This window comes from Typopeltis vanoorti, chromosome 16 (assembly GCF_054136105.1).
Source record: "Typopeltis vanoorti isolate ZY-2024b chromosome 16, IOZ_Tvanoo_1.0, whole genome shotgun sequence".
Taxonomy (NCBI): domain Eukaryota; kingdom Metazoa; phylum Arthropoda; class Arachnida; order Uropygi; family Thelyphonidae; genus Typopeltis; species Typopeltis vanoorti.
In genome coordinates this window covers 40,569,479-40,586,301 of record NC_143564.1, presented here as the reverse complement: position 1 = coordinate 40,586,301, position 16,823 = coordinate 40,569,479, and the positions used below count along the sequence as shown (strand labels likewise).

General features: G+C 37.2%; 1 protein-coding gene across 6 annotated transcripts in view; it reads left to right on the top strand.

The window, feature by feature from the left end:
• Window positions 1-16,823, top strand: part of Tmem131 (Transmembrane protein 131) — a 704,637-nt gene that overhangs the window by 512,349 nt on the left and 175,465 nt on the right. For all 6 annotated transcript variants that reach the window (XM_090406393.1, XM_090406392.1, XM_090406391.1 and 3 more), the window contains one exon: window positions 13,751-13,890. In XM_090406393.1, the coding sequence (XP_090262519.1) occupies window positions 13,751-13,890 (140 nt within the window). The remainder of the gene's footprint in view (window positions 1-13,750; window positions 13,891-16,823) is intronic.

Genomic DNA, 16,823 nt, shown 5'->3' with positions numbered 1-16,823 from the left:
CTGGGAGTTTTAATTAACTTGTGATTGTTTATTTTATAGCTATTTATATGTATTGATAATGTTTGTAAGGTAGTATAACAATGGAGGCAGCAAGTTTTTTGTAGTTGACTTAAAAAAAATTGTAATGTATACATCAGCAAATGTAAATAGTTTGTTAAATAGGTGACACTGGAGTTTTCCAGAAATGTATGATAATTAGGCAGATTGAGAACCATGAAATGTTCAATGTGAACAGAAATTCAAATGACATGGCAGGAAGTAACAGGTGCTAAGTAGAATGCGAGCAAGAATGGGGGTATCAGAATGCAAGATAGCAATAGTGATGTAAAAGAGTCATGAGAGAGTATGAAAAGGAGATGAAAAAATAACAAAAAAAAACAAAACAAGAAGAGGAGTGTTGCATAATATTGTTTGTGAATTGAAAACACTAGAAAAGCACTTGTCAACTAGCAGAAAGGGAGACAAAACACACAAGGAAGTAAAAGAAGGATCAAGAAAACAAATGGAAAAAATATAAAGGTCATTCCATGATCAAAAGTGCTGGACAAGCATGTAATGAATACATGTTTTCTGGATGTGAAGACTCAAAGTGACTGAAGCAATATATATGCAAGTAGAATAAGTGGATGATATGATTTGTGCTGGCTGGAATGAATGATTTGAAAGGAGTATACAACATGAGAGAGAGAGGATATGAAAGAGTTGTTGAGTCGGGCAAAAAAATAAGAACCAAAGATTAAAAATTGAGTCTGTTTCATTTTGTGGTAGGAAAAAGCTGAGGAGAGAATAATAATTGCAAATAAGTACTGTCTGACCACAGATGCGAGATCCTCAGTTGGCAATGTGCCAAGGAGAGTAATTTCATGTTGAAGGGGAGAAAGGAATAAGGCAATGTACGAATTCGTTACAGCACGCAAAATCACGTGTTTTATATGTAAATTTCCCAACTGTTGTATACACAAAATAGATACCACTTTAAAAACTAGAATATTCATAAAAGAAAAGCTAATTTTCCGGCATATAATAATAAACACTCATCCCACAAAATGCATTGATTACCCCATTATCAGAATGGTTTCACCTTCTTCTTCCATGTGCAGAAGTGTCGAGGGGTCTAGCATCTGTGGTCACACAGTAGATTGTGTAGAGAAATAGTGTGCAGTATGTATGGTGTATGCAGTGAATTTGATGGTCAGAAGATCCTTGTACATGAAAGAAGAATTGCACTTAAATGGCTTTGTATGAGGCACTTGGAGAAATTGTAACAGTTCAGTGAAAGAGTCAGTGTGAATTGCCACAGAAACTAAATACACTATCTGGGTGGGTGAATGAAAGCATGCACACAAGGTCTTTTGCCAGTTTTCGTTTGGAGGTTACCTTATGCAGTTTCCTGAGTGACAGTTAGGAGTCCCATCCGTCTGCCATGACATGGAATATTCGTAAGTGGGATTTAGTCCCGTTTTCCTACCATTGAGAACAAAGGACACCACATGGTCGGGAAGAAAGGTATTTACTGCTTACTAAGCCAACCCTAGTCTAACGGAAGGAGATTATCAGTGGAAATTGTGGATATCCTCATGGCGAATCTGATGACTGCAGAACAACAGACAGATCGTGTTTCCTTAGAAGAAGCCTTATACGCTGCTACCGAGATGGCCCTCATGTTCCGAAGCACCCCAAATATGTCCCACTACAGAAGGAGATTTTCTTCAGGAATCACAGACAAGTAACGTCTATTAACAGAATTAACATAAAACTTGTGAAAAGTTTTATGTTAATTCTGTTAATTTAAAATGGCTGTAATTGTAATTTGCATTACTAAACAATTGAAGGACTTGAATGAGAGTTGAACTAGGAGCACCCCTGTATAATTCTGACCACAATCTAGTTCTCATCTCCTCCCTCATGCAACAACGTTTACACAGACACTCCCACACAAGAGTTGTTTGGCATTATAACAGTGCCAAGTAGGACAGCCTCCACAACTTCTGTGCAACATTCCCATGGTTGAACTATTGCTTCCGGCCATTCAACCCAAACATATGCACCGAACTTATCACCAACATAATCCTCACCGTCATGGAAACACACATTCTACACAGTACTCTGAACACTACCATTCCCTAACTAAACCCTGGTTCTCCAAAAGATGCCCCAAGGCTGTACAGATGAAACACCAGACATACCATAACTGGCTGAAATCAAGAACTTTTTCCTCCCTTAGAGCTTATACCAAATCCCAAAATAGAATGCAAAAAAAAAAAAAAATCAATACTTCCAAAACAGAGTTTGAAAGAGCAAAAAGCAGGAAACTAGCAGCCTGTCCAAACGGCAGCTGAGCCTTTTGATGTCTCGCCAATGCAGTTGGCCATAACTTCTGCCCAACATTATTCCCACCCTTATCATACCCAGATGGCTCTATTACACCCACAGAAAAAGCCAATCTTCTGGCTTCACACTTTTCTTCCAATGCATGCATAACTGATGATGGTAAATGTCTCTCAACCATTCCAGACACCCAACATACAATGCCCCTATTTCCTTTTGTCAGGATGAGATCAGAAAAATACTGACCAAATTAGACACAAAAAAGTCTCCTGGTCCTGATGGTATTCCCCCCAATTGTCCTGAAAGTTTGTGCACCAGAACTGACTCCTATCCTATGTTGCCTATATACACTCTCTTACTCCACTGGCATCTATCTCAAAAACTGGAAATTGGCCTATATTCAGCCCATTCCCAAGAAGGGTAACAAGTCACTGCCATCCAACTACCGCCCCATCTCTCTTACCTCATTCCTGTCAAAAGTAAAGGAAAACGTCATCAATTACAAATTCCTATTCTACCCTACCTTGAAGACACCCACCTAATAAATGACACCAGTATGGATTCCATCACTGCCAATCAACAGAAGATCTGCTCGCATGTGTCACCCATCTCTGAACAAATGGCATGGAGAACTTTAGCGAATCTCAAGTGGTTGCACTTGATATCTCCAAAACTTTTGATCAGGTCTGACAAAGGCTTACTAAGCAAACTTCATCATTCAGTCTGACCCAGGACTTCTGTAGTTGGATTGTCAGCTTTCTATCTGGATGCACACTGTGTATGATGGTGGATGGCTCCCTATCCTCTCACCATTCAATTAATGCTGGGGTTTCACAAGGTTCTGTTCTCTCACCAATCCTATTCCTGCTATATATCAACGATCTACTTCAGTTGACCTCCACCCCAATACACAGTTTTGCAGACAACAGCACACTACACTCCTCGCTTCCATTTGATAAACATTATCCTACACAGCTCACCTCAACCTACAGAACATCAACACCACCATCCTCAGTTCTGATCTCCAAGCCATCCTGCAATGGTGTTCGGATAACCTCATCAATTTGAATGCTAATAAAATCCAGTTCTGTCCTATTTCCCACAAAAAAGAACCATTTTTTCCCAGTATCCTTTTTGACGATACCCAAATTTCCTGACAGTTTGAGATCTCTCTTCTTGGAATTACCCTCACATCAAACCTCTCCTGGCATAAACACATCACAACCATTGCATCCTCAGCTTCTAAAAAACTAGGATTTCTCGTTTGCTCAAGACATTACTTCACCCCTGAACAGCTGTTAACATTATACAAATCGCAAATCTACCCAGCTATTGAATACTACTCCCACATATGGGGTGGGGCTCCCCTAAAAGCTCTCTCAAAATGCTTGACTCAATACAGAGGACAGAAATTAGACTTATTAATGACCCATCTCTTACCAACTCACTCCCCCACTTTCGCACAGACGTTTGGTTTCTGCAGTATGTATATTCTACAAATATTTCCATGGGAAATGGTCATCTGAAATAACATCAATAATTCCTCTGTTCAGTACTAAGCTCATTGGAACACGTGTAGCTTCTGCTCAACATCCCTTCACAGTACACCTAGAAACAAACACAAGTTTCTTTTCCTCCTCCTTCATCCCTGCACTGTGGAATAGTCTCCCCCCCCCCCCATGCTGTGTTTCACAGTTAATACAATTTACATTCATTTAAATCAAATATAAACAAGTTCCTCCTTTCCTAATCCACTACCCATTCACAGTACTAAAGTACTATAGGTTGATCAACAACCTCCTGTGTATGGGCACAACATTAAAAAAAAAAAAAAAAAAAAAAAAACAGCCCCTAACAGAAGAAATCTTAATACGAGAGGACGTTAGAAATTGTCTAATGCAGTTCCATTTTTATTTTATTTATTTATTTTAAAAATCTTTTTCCACCAGAGGTCAGGCTAGGGTAAATGATTAACAAGTATTTAAATTCATCTTACTTTTGTATAGTGCTATGTCATGTAGTTTGTATCTTATACATATGTAATTTTCCTGATGATGACCTCAATATAGAAGTCGAAACGGCGAATGTTACTTTCTTAATGTTAAGTAATTATTCTAACGTATGTTATGTCTCCATAAATTCTTCACTACAAATGTTGACCACTGTGTAACCTTAGAAGAAAGAATTTTTATTCTGTTGTACACCACCACCATACCTAGTTTTCTCCTGCTTTATTGTAAACTGCACAAGTTACATTGCATTTTCTAAATGTTTTGTTAATTATCTCAAGCAGTGTAAATCAGCTTCATATTATGTTTGCTTTATAATCAAAATCCCCCTCCCCCATTGTTCTGTTATCTGAACAGTTTGTGTAAGATCATTGGTGATAGTAAATGTTTTAACATCTTTACTTGCTTGATCTTTAAAGTTGGAAAAGAAAAACTAGTTAAAGTTATGAACATTGAAATCACTAAGGAAGATGACCTCACTATTGCAAAAGTTGTACTGTGAAAATCAACACTGAATTAAAGGAAATTAAAAAAGTAACATAGTTGGTGGTGGCATTAGGGGTGTGATAGACAACAAACGAATCTGATAGAATGAGACTCAGAGATTTGTTTCCAAAAATTAAAAAGAGAGGAATCTAAGTCAAAAACTCTGTGTCATTGTACATCAGAATGAAATGTAATTGAAGTGCTTGAAGAAGCTAAAATTTGAGTTTCTATTAGGAAAAGTATGTGCAGTTTTGTAGACCATAGATGGAATGAGCATTGTTGAGATTGGTATTAAACCATTTACATTTGCAAAGGCTTTGGGATTTTTGTTTGCCTTTATCTTCATGTAATTTGCTTGTCTCCTTGAATTTTCATGGTTGTTGTTTTAAGTTTAGTTGAAATTGAGTGACATGGAATATACATTTGATTCCTTACAAAACCATACACACACACACACACATGAAGAATTTCACTCAACTCCTCTACAGATCACAGTCTCATCATTGTCGCCCATATATCACTACTAGTACTCTCTCCAGTAGGTACACCTGCAGTATAATGGTTGTAAGGTTATTCACTATCTCATCTTAAATGTCTCCTAAAACATTACCATTAGGTTTAGTCCAATATGCCAGAAAATAAGGGTAAAAAAGTAACCAGGACTATTTTGAATCCAGACATGGTTTATGACTACTTCAAGCATCCAGTAAGCAAAGTGGTGGTATTACTCTCGGGGATGAAACTCATCTCTACCATCTAGTAATGCCTAGTAGCATTTCAGAAGTTTGGCATTTCTTCTGGGGGATGTGGGTAACCAGGACTATTTTGAATCCAGACATGGTTTATGACTACTTCAAGCATCCAGTAAGCAAAGTGGTGGTATTACTCTCGGGGATGAAACTCATCTCTACCATCTAGTAATGCCTAGTAGCATTTCAGAAGTTTGGCATTTCTTCTGGGGGATGTGGGTACCAATATTCAACCCCTGTCTACATTAGCTCATTCCTAGTTATCTCCAGTCTAATGATCTAATATTGTTCGCTGGGGGAAATATACCCAAGGCTGCTAACAGGGCCACTGCGAGTGTAGACAGAGGATTGGATTGCTGCAGACTGACAGGGCACCAAATTTCTGCATGTTCCACATAGTGGTGTGGAACATGAAACATTGTAGTTTCATCAGTTTTTAGGGCATCCAAGGTTCTTTTCATCTTGCACGTGCCAGACATTGTCACATGAAAAACATCATGAATGATAGTGATGTATAAATCAGGTGACCAACCCAGGTTAATGCATATAGTGGACCTACAAATACAGAAAATTTAATTATTTTAACTTCATTATTGTTTAGTTGGGTTTGTATCTAATGTTAGTTCTAACTGGTAGGGTAGGATTAGATATGTATCTAAATAAGGAAAACATTTAAATGGTTGAATTTGCTGTCATTCTCTTAGCTCAGCTTAGCGCTTTAAACAATTTATGACCTTAGAGTTTAGGTAAATTGTTTAAGCTATTAAAAAACTTAATTTCAGTAAAACACAATAAATAAGCAATGAATCAATAAATGCTTGGGGATGGGGGCCTCTGACCTGTGCCATGTCCACTGAATGGACAAAAATAGAAGTTGGGCTTTTAATAAAGGTGCTATATTCCATGCTGTTGCATACTGTTATCAGAAAGAGTGTTGCAAATTCCAAATTTGGCCTAATGTAAAATTTTAGCTGTTAAGCCACAGTTTTTTAGTACAGATGCCAATTAAATATGAAAAGGGACAATATAAGTAAAGCCAGTTCAGAGGGAAGAAGTGAGGTGAATCAATTTATGTGGAACAGAAGATCAAGTTAGAAGTATGAATGATGGTGTTTAATCCACCTTTAACATATGTTCTGTGAATTAGGTTAGAAATAAGGCATGTTCTGAAAAATTAGAGCCCACAATTAGTGTTATCATTGAAATGGAGCCCTAATTTAATTTGCTCCCATCGATTATGGCTCGTTGTTGCTGCCACAACAGAAACTCGAGTAGCGGCTTTCCAAAACATTCTGGATGTTGGAATTCCATAAACTGACATATACATATATTTTCTAATGTGTCATTGTCCAATAACTTCCCAAAATAACCTATAGGTTCATGGGGAGTTCCCGATGCAGGAGTAAGGCCTCCTTTCCATTGTTGAATGGGCCAAGTAGAGCGGCAAGTTACTTTCTTCCATTCAGAACTGTCATTATTCATTTCACTGTCCATAGTCATCTTCATTTTCACTGATTTGTCTATCAACACTATCTTCATCACTATCATCATTGCTCTCAGGGATAATAATAGGCATAACATTGTTACCCATATTAATACTTACTTCATCATCCTCACTATCTGAAGCCAATACAGAATCTGCAGATTCATAACCAGAAATTGATCTTATTTGAGCATGCTCCTGCTTGTTTTTCTTTCTTCCATAAAATGTTTTTGCATCCATGAATTTGCAACATAAAGTATGGTTATATTAGTGTCCATTGAGAAGGTAATAGCAATAAAAGTGTCTAAGGGAACATTAATGTGCATGTCTGTCCCACTATCTCACAATTGCATTATCTCTGAATGGTGTGATATACTTAATAGGGGAAAAAAGGGGAGGAAATGAATGTCCTCACACCTGAAAACACCAAAAATGATTCCACTACATCAAAACTAACCAGTTAGAAAAATAATGCATGTTACACCTCATTCAGTAATGGTCATGAGTCCAGATCCATTAATAGATGGGATGGGGTGTCTATAAAACCATTTCCTGGATGAAATTTGACAATTTTTGGATATTATTATTATTTGACACCTCCAGGGAGTCCAAAGACGCATCGAAAGAGGGCACCTGCTCTACAACTGTCTCAACCACTTAATCTGCCAACTGACCACAACTACACCAATGCCAGCCACCACCACCACTGGTATTTCCACAGACAACACAAACACCCATGCCCATGGCAGGATTCGAATCCACAGCCTTTTGGCTGGAGAGCGGATACGCTAACCACTTGGCCATATCAGAGAGAAGAGATGTACACTGGCCATCCACATTTCCAAAAGGAAAAAAAAAGGACTGACCAAAATAACACCAGAAGCCAGATGGATCTTGCACAAAAAATAATGAAATTAATTAATATAATGGAATTGTCTTGGATACCATCAGAATATCAATGATATCAATACCTTCCTACAGAAATATTAGCCCAAGCGACAATACTTTTGCCTCAAGAGACTAATTAAATACTAGTGAAGATTCTACATTATGGATTATTACTGCATCATCTATAAGGAAAGGTTAAGGCATGTTTATCTGAAAATATTGCCATCAATGCGGACAACTATCTCCTTTCCAGTAAGTCCCAACATTATAGAAGCATCTGCCTCTCAGTTGAATCTTATTACAAAATCCTGTATCTCTACCACCTGGTGCAGATATATCCCAAAATGATGTCATATTGCAGTTGCCACCCATATATTTGTAATGGACATCATATTGGAGGCTTAATGGATTGTATACAGCACTCAGAATGAATTAAAACAGAATTTAGTACTTCCTGTATATTTCATCTCAGTAAATGAGACATCTTCAGGGATTACAAAAAAACTAATGTAACATCAAAAACAAATAACACACAATACTAAGTACCCAACCACATGGGTGACACTAAAGTCCTATCTGGGTGGAGCACCCTCTAAGTGCCTGGAATGTAAAGTGGGACCTCCGGTGATAAGCGTTTCCCAAATCTTAGGAAGCTTAATGCAACCATGTTTGTTAAGATTTGGTTGGTTCCTGAGAGCTGCTGCTGCTGATTCTAAGAATAGTCTCTCTTTTTTGAATTTGCTGTGGTGGAGCATGGTGGTTTTTTTCCATGAGATCCTGTGGGTTGTATCCAAGACATGGTCAATCAAGCCTGACTGACCATAGTTGTGTTTGCAGATGTATGACTTATGTTCCTCCGGGCGGATAGTGGCTGATCTGCCTGTCTGTCCAAAGTACACCCATTTACATGAACAGGGTACTTTATAGACTCCAGGCACCAAGAGAGGAGGGAGCTGATCTTTTGTAGAGTGGATAAGGGTAGCAAGTTTGCGATGGGGCTTAAATGCTGTGTGTAGGTTGTACTTTTTTAAAATCTTGGCTATTTTTTCTGATGTGCCACAGATGTAGGATATGGTGATGGCATTTCTAAACTCTTTCTGAAGAGAAGACCGAGGAGAGGAGGAGGACCTGATTATTTTTTTGATACTGTGATCACTGTAGCCACCGTGCCAGCTTGTCACTTTTGCTGGGACAAATCGCCACTACTCGTGCCACCCTCTCTGTGACGAACGCCGCCATTAGCTCCCTACAATCAGAGCTCTCCACTGAACTTTAGCCTATTCTCTCTGGCATCTCGGAAGTTTCCGCACAGAAAGAATTTCAAAAAATAAAAGAAATTTAACAACCTGGTTAAAGCCAAACCGCAAATTCAACCGCTCCAGACAGTAGTGAACTTATCGTCCAAAAGACTCAATGACGAAGCCGTTAGTGCCCTAAGCCTCAGCCACAATTTCGCGGTCGCTCCTAAAGAAGTGCTGGTGCTTGATGCGATGTTCAATGTCGAACATGGTATCTGTTACTTAGTGCCAGAGATAGCAAATAACATCAGACTTGACGTCGCCAACATCCTCGCCCAGTCTCCGCCTCCAAAAAGTAATTTATCATCCGCCCAACACTGCTCTCATGAAATTATGAAAAGAAAAAAGTATCGTCATCACCAGAGCAGATAAGGGTAATGCCACTGTCATTCTTAATACCACAGAATACAATCAAAAAATGGGGATTATCCTCCGAGATCGCTCTACCTACACCCCCGTTAGAACACGACTCCACAAAAACACAAGTTAAAAAACTAAAAAATTTACTTTAAAAAGTGTCTTCCTGGCCCCCCGGAAATCACAAAAAAACTCAATCTTTTCGTCCCCGCTGAATATACGGTTTACCAAAAATCCATAAACCCAATTCCCCACTAAGACCTGTAGTAGATGCCACTAACGCACCTTGCTACAAGCTGTCAAAACAGTTGGCCAGCTCTCTTACCCCCCCCCCCCCCACACACACACTGGACTCTTCACATCCTATATAAAAATCTCTACCCATTTTAAAACTCTCATAGAAAATCTAACCTTAAATAACACAGATATATTAGTAAGCTTTGACTTCTCCTCATTGTTTACCAATATTCCTTAATTGATACGTCAACACTCTTAAAAAACGTTTTTCCTTCTGACATCCTAGATCTCTTTTTCTTTGCCATCAATTCTGGTTATTTTTCTTGGAAGAACAAAATATACAAGCAGTTAGAGGGAACTGCCATGGGTTCTCCCCTCTCACCCCCCTCTTACCAATTTTTATATGGAAGAATTTGAAAAACGATCCATAGACTCAGCCCTCTCAAACTTTGTATCTGGCTAAGACATGTAGACGATGTGGTCTTTTTTTGCCTCATGGCCCAGACACATTAGACTTTCTTCAGTCACCTCAACAGCCTACATCCAAGAATCCAATTTACAATGGAAAAGAACAATTGTTTACCCTTCCTAGACACCTTAGTTACACGCCTTCCCAATGATACACTTCCCTTCACTGTATATAGAAAACCCACACACACAGGCAGATACATTCACAAACTCTCCCCACCACCACCCCGCTCAACAATATGGCATTACTAAAACTCTTACCAAGAGAGCCCACAATCTTTGTTCCAGTGGAACCACCCTTACAACTGAGCTTGACCACATACACAACACTTTCCTCTCCAATGGCTACAGTGATCACAGTATTAAAAAAAAATCAGTTCCTCCCCCTCTCCTCGGTCTTATCTTCAGAAAGAGTTTAGAAATGCCTTCACCATACCCTACATCCGTGACACATCAGAAAAATAGCCAAGATTTTAAAAAAATACAACCTACACACAGCATTTAAGCCCCACTGCAAACTTGCTACCCTTATCCGCTCTACAAAAGATCAGCTCCCTCCTCTCTCAGTGCCTGGAGTCTATAAAGTGCCCTGTTCGTGTAAACAGGTGTACTTTGGACAGACAGGCAAATCGGCCACTATCCGCCTGGAGGAACATAAGTCATACATCTGCAAACACAACTATGGTCAGTCAGGCTTGACTGACCATGTCTTGGATACAACCCACAGAATCTCATGGAAAAAAACCACCATGCTCCACCACAGCAAATCGAAAAAAGAGAGACTATTCTTAGAATCAGCAGCAGCAGCTCTCAGGAACCAACCAAATCTCAACTAATATGGTTGCATTAAGCTTCCTAAGATTTGGGAAACGCTTATCACCGGAGGTCCCACTTTACATTCCAGGCCACGTACAACTGCCCTTAGAGGGCACTTCACCTAGATAGGACTTGAGTGTCACCGACGTGGTTGGGCTTAGTATTGTGTGTTATTTGTTTTAGATGTTACATTAGTTTTTTTGTAATCCCTGAAGCTGTCTCATTTACTGAAACGAAATATATAGGAAGTATTAAATTCTGTTTTAATCCTTTCTGAGTGCTATATACAATCCATTAAGCCTCCAATATGATGTCCTCACAGCCTCTACACATGGATATTTGTAATGGAACAGGTAAATGACCACAGCACTCTGTGAAGTAATGCTCATACTGAAATCAGAGGGGTGGGGGGGTAGAATGTATGTTCAACAAAATAATCTAGCCTTTTTTTTTTTTTTTTTTTTTTTCATGGTATCATTACACCAGATTTCATAGAGGTCAAATTCATGTATTTTATACAACACTTTTTCTGGGTTGTTATAACGTTCACATTTAGAGATATTCATATAATTTAGTAAATGCATTGGCAGTGCTTCCTCAATGTTACAGATTTTGCAGATGGGGAAGACTTTTATGCCATTGCTAAACTTGATTGGTCTTGAGGCGAGAGATCATGTAAGTGGCACAGCGATAAACTTGGAATTGATGGTAGCTCCTGGTGTTTCTGCTGAATACCAATGGTGAGTCATGTCCTGGAGAATCATTCTTTTTATGTTTTCTTTTTGAGTAGTTTTAAAAAGATCAAAATCTGCAGTATCACTTAATGTTGCAGCCATTTTTGCTACTTCATCTGCAGTTTCATTTCCCTTTAATCCCACATGGGATGGAATCCATTGGAAAATTATTTTGCAATCCTTATGTAGTTATGTTTTTTGCTATATCTCTAAGTATTTCTTGATGACTAGTGTATCAGTTCTTAATAGCTTGAAAGGCTGCTAAGGAATCTGTGAAAAATATAAATTCCTTTGATTTTGTTCATCCAAATGTTGCAGTGCTGTGTTAATGGCTGTTAATTCTGCATAGTATGAGTTGCATCCTATATTGTTGGTTGTTTTTAATTCTATATTTTGAGAGCAATAGATGATATGCCACTCCCAGAGCTATCAATGTAGATCTTTATTGAGTCAGGTCCATATTCCATTATTTTCGAAAGAGCTAATGATCTCAAGATTTAGGGTTTTCTAGGTTTTTTTTCTGATGTTTCCCTATTTCAAAATTGGATGAAATTCTCGGTAGTTGGCTATTTTATTTGGACAATCCAAGGGAATTTTATTTTCCATGATTTCATGCATTGTTGATTTTTTTTCTTTTTTCTGTTTGTTGGTTGCCACTTTTTAAAAACTTCACTTGTTCTATGATGTGCAAGCTTGGCTCTTTTTTCTACAAATTTAGTAAGATTTTCTTGCCACCTAATTTTTAAAGGAACAAGATTGGATTCGAATTCTGCTATTTTTCCAGAAGAAGTTATATTCCTTAGTCCACATATGATTCTAGCTGCATTTTTTTGAATTTTTATAAGCTTGTCTAAACTGGTTTGTGATATTTGCATCCAAATGGGTGAAGCATATTCCATTATCTATCTTTTTAAACAGAAGCAGCACTTTCTTCTTGAATATTCACTGCCATTCACTTAGCAATCAGCTCTCTCTCACACACACACACACATTCTCCCCTTTTCACTGCTTAAATGGAGAATGCATAACTTATGTGGGTGATCATTTCTCCATAATAGCTACTCTACATGAGAAGCCATCTACTCTATCTCAGAGATAACTATGGTAAATAGCTGACCAGGTCACCTTATTGTCCTTTGCAGAATTTGATTGTGTGATAATATATGTATCACTGAAACCAGTGAATACTGCTGTGTGTGTGCGCGCGCGCATGTTATAGTCGTAATATGATATTAAACTGAAAGAGTACCAAAAGACAACAGAGAGTAAAAGTAGACTTTCAGAATAAATACAAACTAAAAGTTTAACATCAACATAAACAGCTGGAATTTCTTCCTTTAGCTCAGTCAAAATGGAAAAAAGTTCATCTGCAGATTCTCATTTTGAAACTGTGCAGTGCCTTATAAAAACTGAGAAAAGAAAACTAAGAAAAACATGTCTAATTTCACTCAGCCATTAGAACCTCCTAGAAGGATATCTCTTTTATGGAAGGATGAAAGACATGCTGGTAACTCATCTGTCTAATCAGCTATCTCCAGAGTTGCCAGTAAGTTAATTTTAGAAGATATTCATTCACAAGTGGTTTCACTGATGTTTGCATATTACCTTATCATGAAGGTTGAAACATTCAGCCGATAATTTTTAAATTACATTTTTCTTGTCACCACAAATATAACAAATATTAGCTCACTGTTCAACACCAGCCATTTCTTTCTCTCGTGTGTGTGTGTGTGTGTGTGTGTTCATGCACTCTTATGTTCGCTCAGGTTTGTGTTTGCCAGTTAATATTTTTGTCTCTTTATAAATGAACTTTGGATTAGTTCTGTGTATATTTTACTGTAATCGTTTTTTTAATATCTCTATGAAGATGTGTATAAATTTCCTTTATTTTTAATAGGAATAATTTGACAGTAATGGATGCTTTAATAGTTCAAGGACAAGGAGGACATGGGCAAATAAAATTTGGTAATAAAAGTCCAGGAACCGATTCATCCCTCATGTTTGAACTTACTGAGAAACACCTTAAAGACTGTGATGGTAAGTAAAATTAAGTCAAAATTAATAGAAATGCTGTATTATAATATTAACATTCTTTAATTATTATTTAATTATAAGGTCAGTTATAATCATAATAGTGATGATTTGGCAGCCTAGTTGACCAATTCAATAGAATCACTTCTTCACCCAGCATTCTGTGGGTTCTAAGATGGTAAGTGAATTTCGTCACAACACTGGCTTATTATATGCTTGGAAATGGGTTGATGAAGTTCCATATTTGATCTCTAGAGAAGGATTTTCAGATTGTCTAAACTCTAGGCCATCCACAGCACTAATGTTCCGAGGTTTACAAGATTACAAGACAGTGAAGACTATGACCATATGTATTATGTCTGTCACTTGCATGTGATCACTAATTTATCTCTTATGGAGAGAAAAACCTGCATTTACAGGAGGATAAACCTTACTGCCTCACCTTAATTTGAAAAGACCTTATAAAGGTTACTTACATGCTAGATTTGAACTCATCGTTTCAGTACTCAAAGAGCACTGAAAAGATAAAATGACTTCAAGTTTTTACATTAAATTAGTTTTGCATTCATTGTAGTGTTTCCAGGTAGTGTGATGTATGCATTTGCTCAGCAACTGGCTTTGCACTGAGTGTTTTGTTAGTCCCAAGATACAAGAAGTACTTATACCACATTAGTGCCATGTGTATGCAGTAGGAACTTTCAAGGAAAATGTCCAGTTTTCCTTGAAATGCTGGAGGTGCCACTTCTCAGGAAACACATTATGATGATTTATATTAGTGCTTCACAGTATTAACAACACCAAGAGATGAAAAAAAAAAAAAAATATTGAACTTACTAATATTTCAATGGTTTTCTATCCAGCATCATTACAGCACAAATAATTTGTGATGAGACATGTGATGAGTTATTATAACTGTGACGAGCACACCAGCAATACACTGAAACATTAGAAAGAATTCAGTTTGTAACTGACACAGAACTAATGACTTAACAAGGTGCCCTCTATTGGCTGGTTAACTGTAAAGTTAATTTGCAGAAGTCAGGCCATCTGGTGTCATAATGACTGTCTCCCAGATCTTTGGTAAATTAATGCAACCATACTTGTTTAGGTTGTGAGGAGTACTTCATAGCAGATGCTGATTCTAAAACTAGTCTTTTAGACCAGTGCTTCCCAAACTTCTGGATGTCAGGGCCCCCTTTACAAATATTAAAATATTTCACGCCCCCCCCCCCCCTCGAAAAAAAATCATAATAGAGACATATATTATTATAATATTTATTGTATTTATATTCAATACATACACAGCGAATATTGCAAAAATCAAATGCATATATTACATTTTTTGTCTCTTACCGTTTGGTTCTGAAGACAATGCGGGCTGTTCTGGTAAAATATGAAATACTGTCCTTTTTTTTTTTGCGTCTCTTTCTGCTTCTTCTGATTGTTCGTGGGAATTTTTTTTTTATTTTTTTTATCAGCCACTTATCCATCTCAGGGTTAAATTTTTTAACATAGAATAGATCAAATAATATCACCACTTACCGATACTGGCACACCTCAGACTGATAACATGAAATTAGTGAATATTACCTGAATAAGGGAATCCCCGGACCAGGAACATTTTTCTCTTTTGTGACTTTTCTCCCTTTACGGAAATTAAGTCTAACGCGAAACGGACAGCAAAGGCAGGTTATTGAAACGTGCATATAATTGGTGTGGTATTAACAAAAGATCGCGCAACCGAAAGATAAAAGCATAGCTGACAATTGAGTTGAAATGCTAACTCTCTTCAACCGAATTCCATATGTGAAACTGCCATAACATTCATTATATATATATATATATTACTTAGTTTTAACACTTTTACGAATTTAACACATTCGGTTGAATTTTATTGCTGCCTTGGGAAATCGAACTCACACACATCTAATTAATAACAATAGTTTTTAGTTAGATACTGTGTTTGGCGGTGCAACATATGGTTTTGTTTCAGTCTATGCAGTGTCGTGACGTTCTATTTTCGTGTTGTGTTCTAATCTGCCATCTTGTTTCAAGTCACTCTTATTAATAAAACAACTAATTGCAAATTGATCACCGATCCAAAAGTAGGGAAATTTATAATTATACTGCGCCACCCTATTTTTAGATTAGTCTATATAAAACAGTAGGATCAATTCTTAATTAAGTTAGCAGTCTTCTCATTTAGGCCGAATTATTTACTATTCTACTTGGGGCACCCGCAAGATTCGAATTTTTTATGAATGGTGCAATAAAATTTGGAATTCAGGCAAACACAATATTTAGATTAACAAAATAAAACATTTAATATATGATATATAACAAATACAAGAAATCTACTTTTAAATGAAACAATACAAATAACTTAATACATCTTGCTAAGTCACTCATTACAATTCAATGTTCTAAACTTTAACATACAACTCACAGCTTCAAAATTACAAGTCTTCTTAACTCAAGTTAATAAAACAAAACTTCTCATTTGATCAGTCTGCACATATCTATCAGTTGTACCTAATGTTTAAATTCACAGCAGGCACTAATCAAGGTAGACAATATTCCAAGCAATCTTATTTCGGACCTTGAACTTCGAAGATACACTATGGTTAATGTTAGAATAAATAAACATGTATGACTACTCTTACCAGATACAATCTTCAATACATCAGTTTATTGCGAGCACACTTATGAATTAACTTATTTGAGCTAGCGGAACACATTAAATAAAATTCTCCGACGCTTTAACTGAACTACTGTTAATCGCGCTTCACTACTCTAAACAACAGCAATAAGGTACTGATATCCTTCCTTGTTTACTTTTCTGCAACTAGTTAAATTCATTATAATTCTTCTCAGGGCAACATAGAATTAAGACGTAATCCTAGACTAACTGGAACTAATCAGAATTTCCCATTGAATGT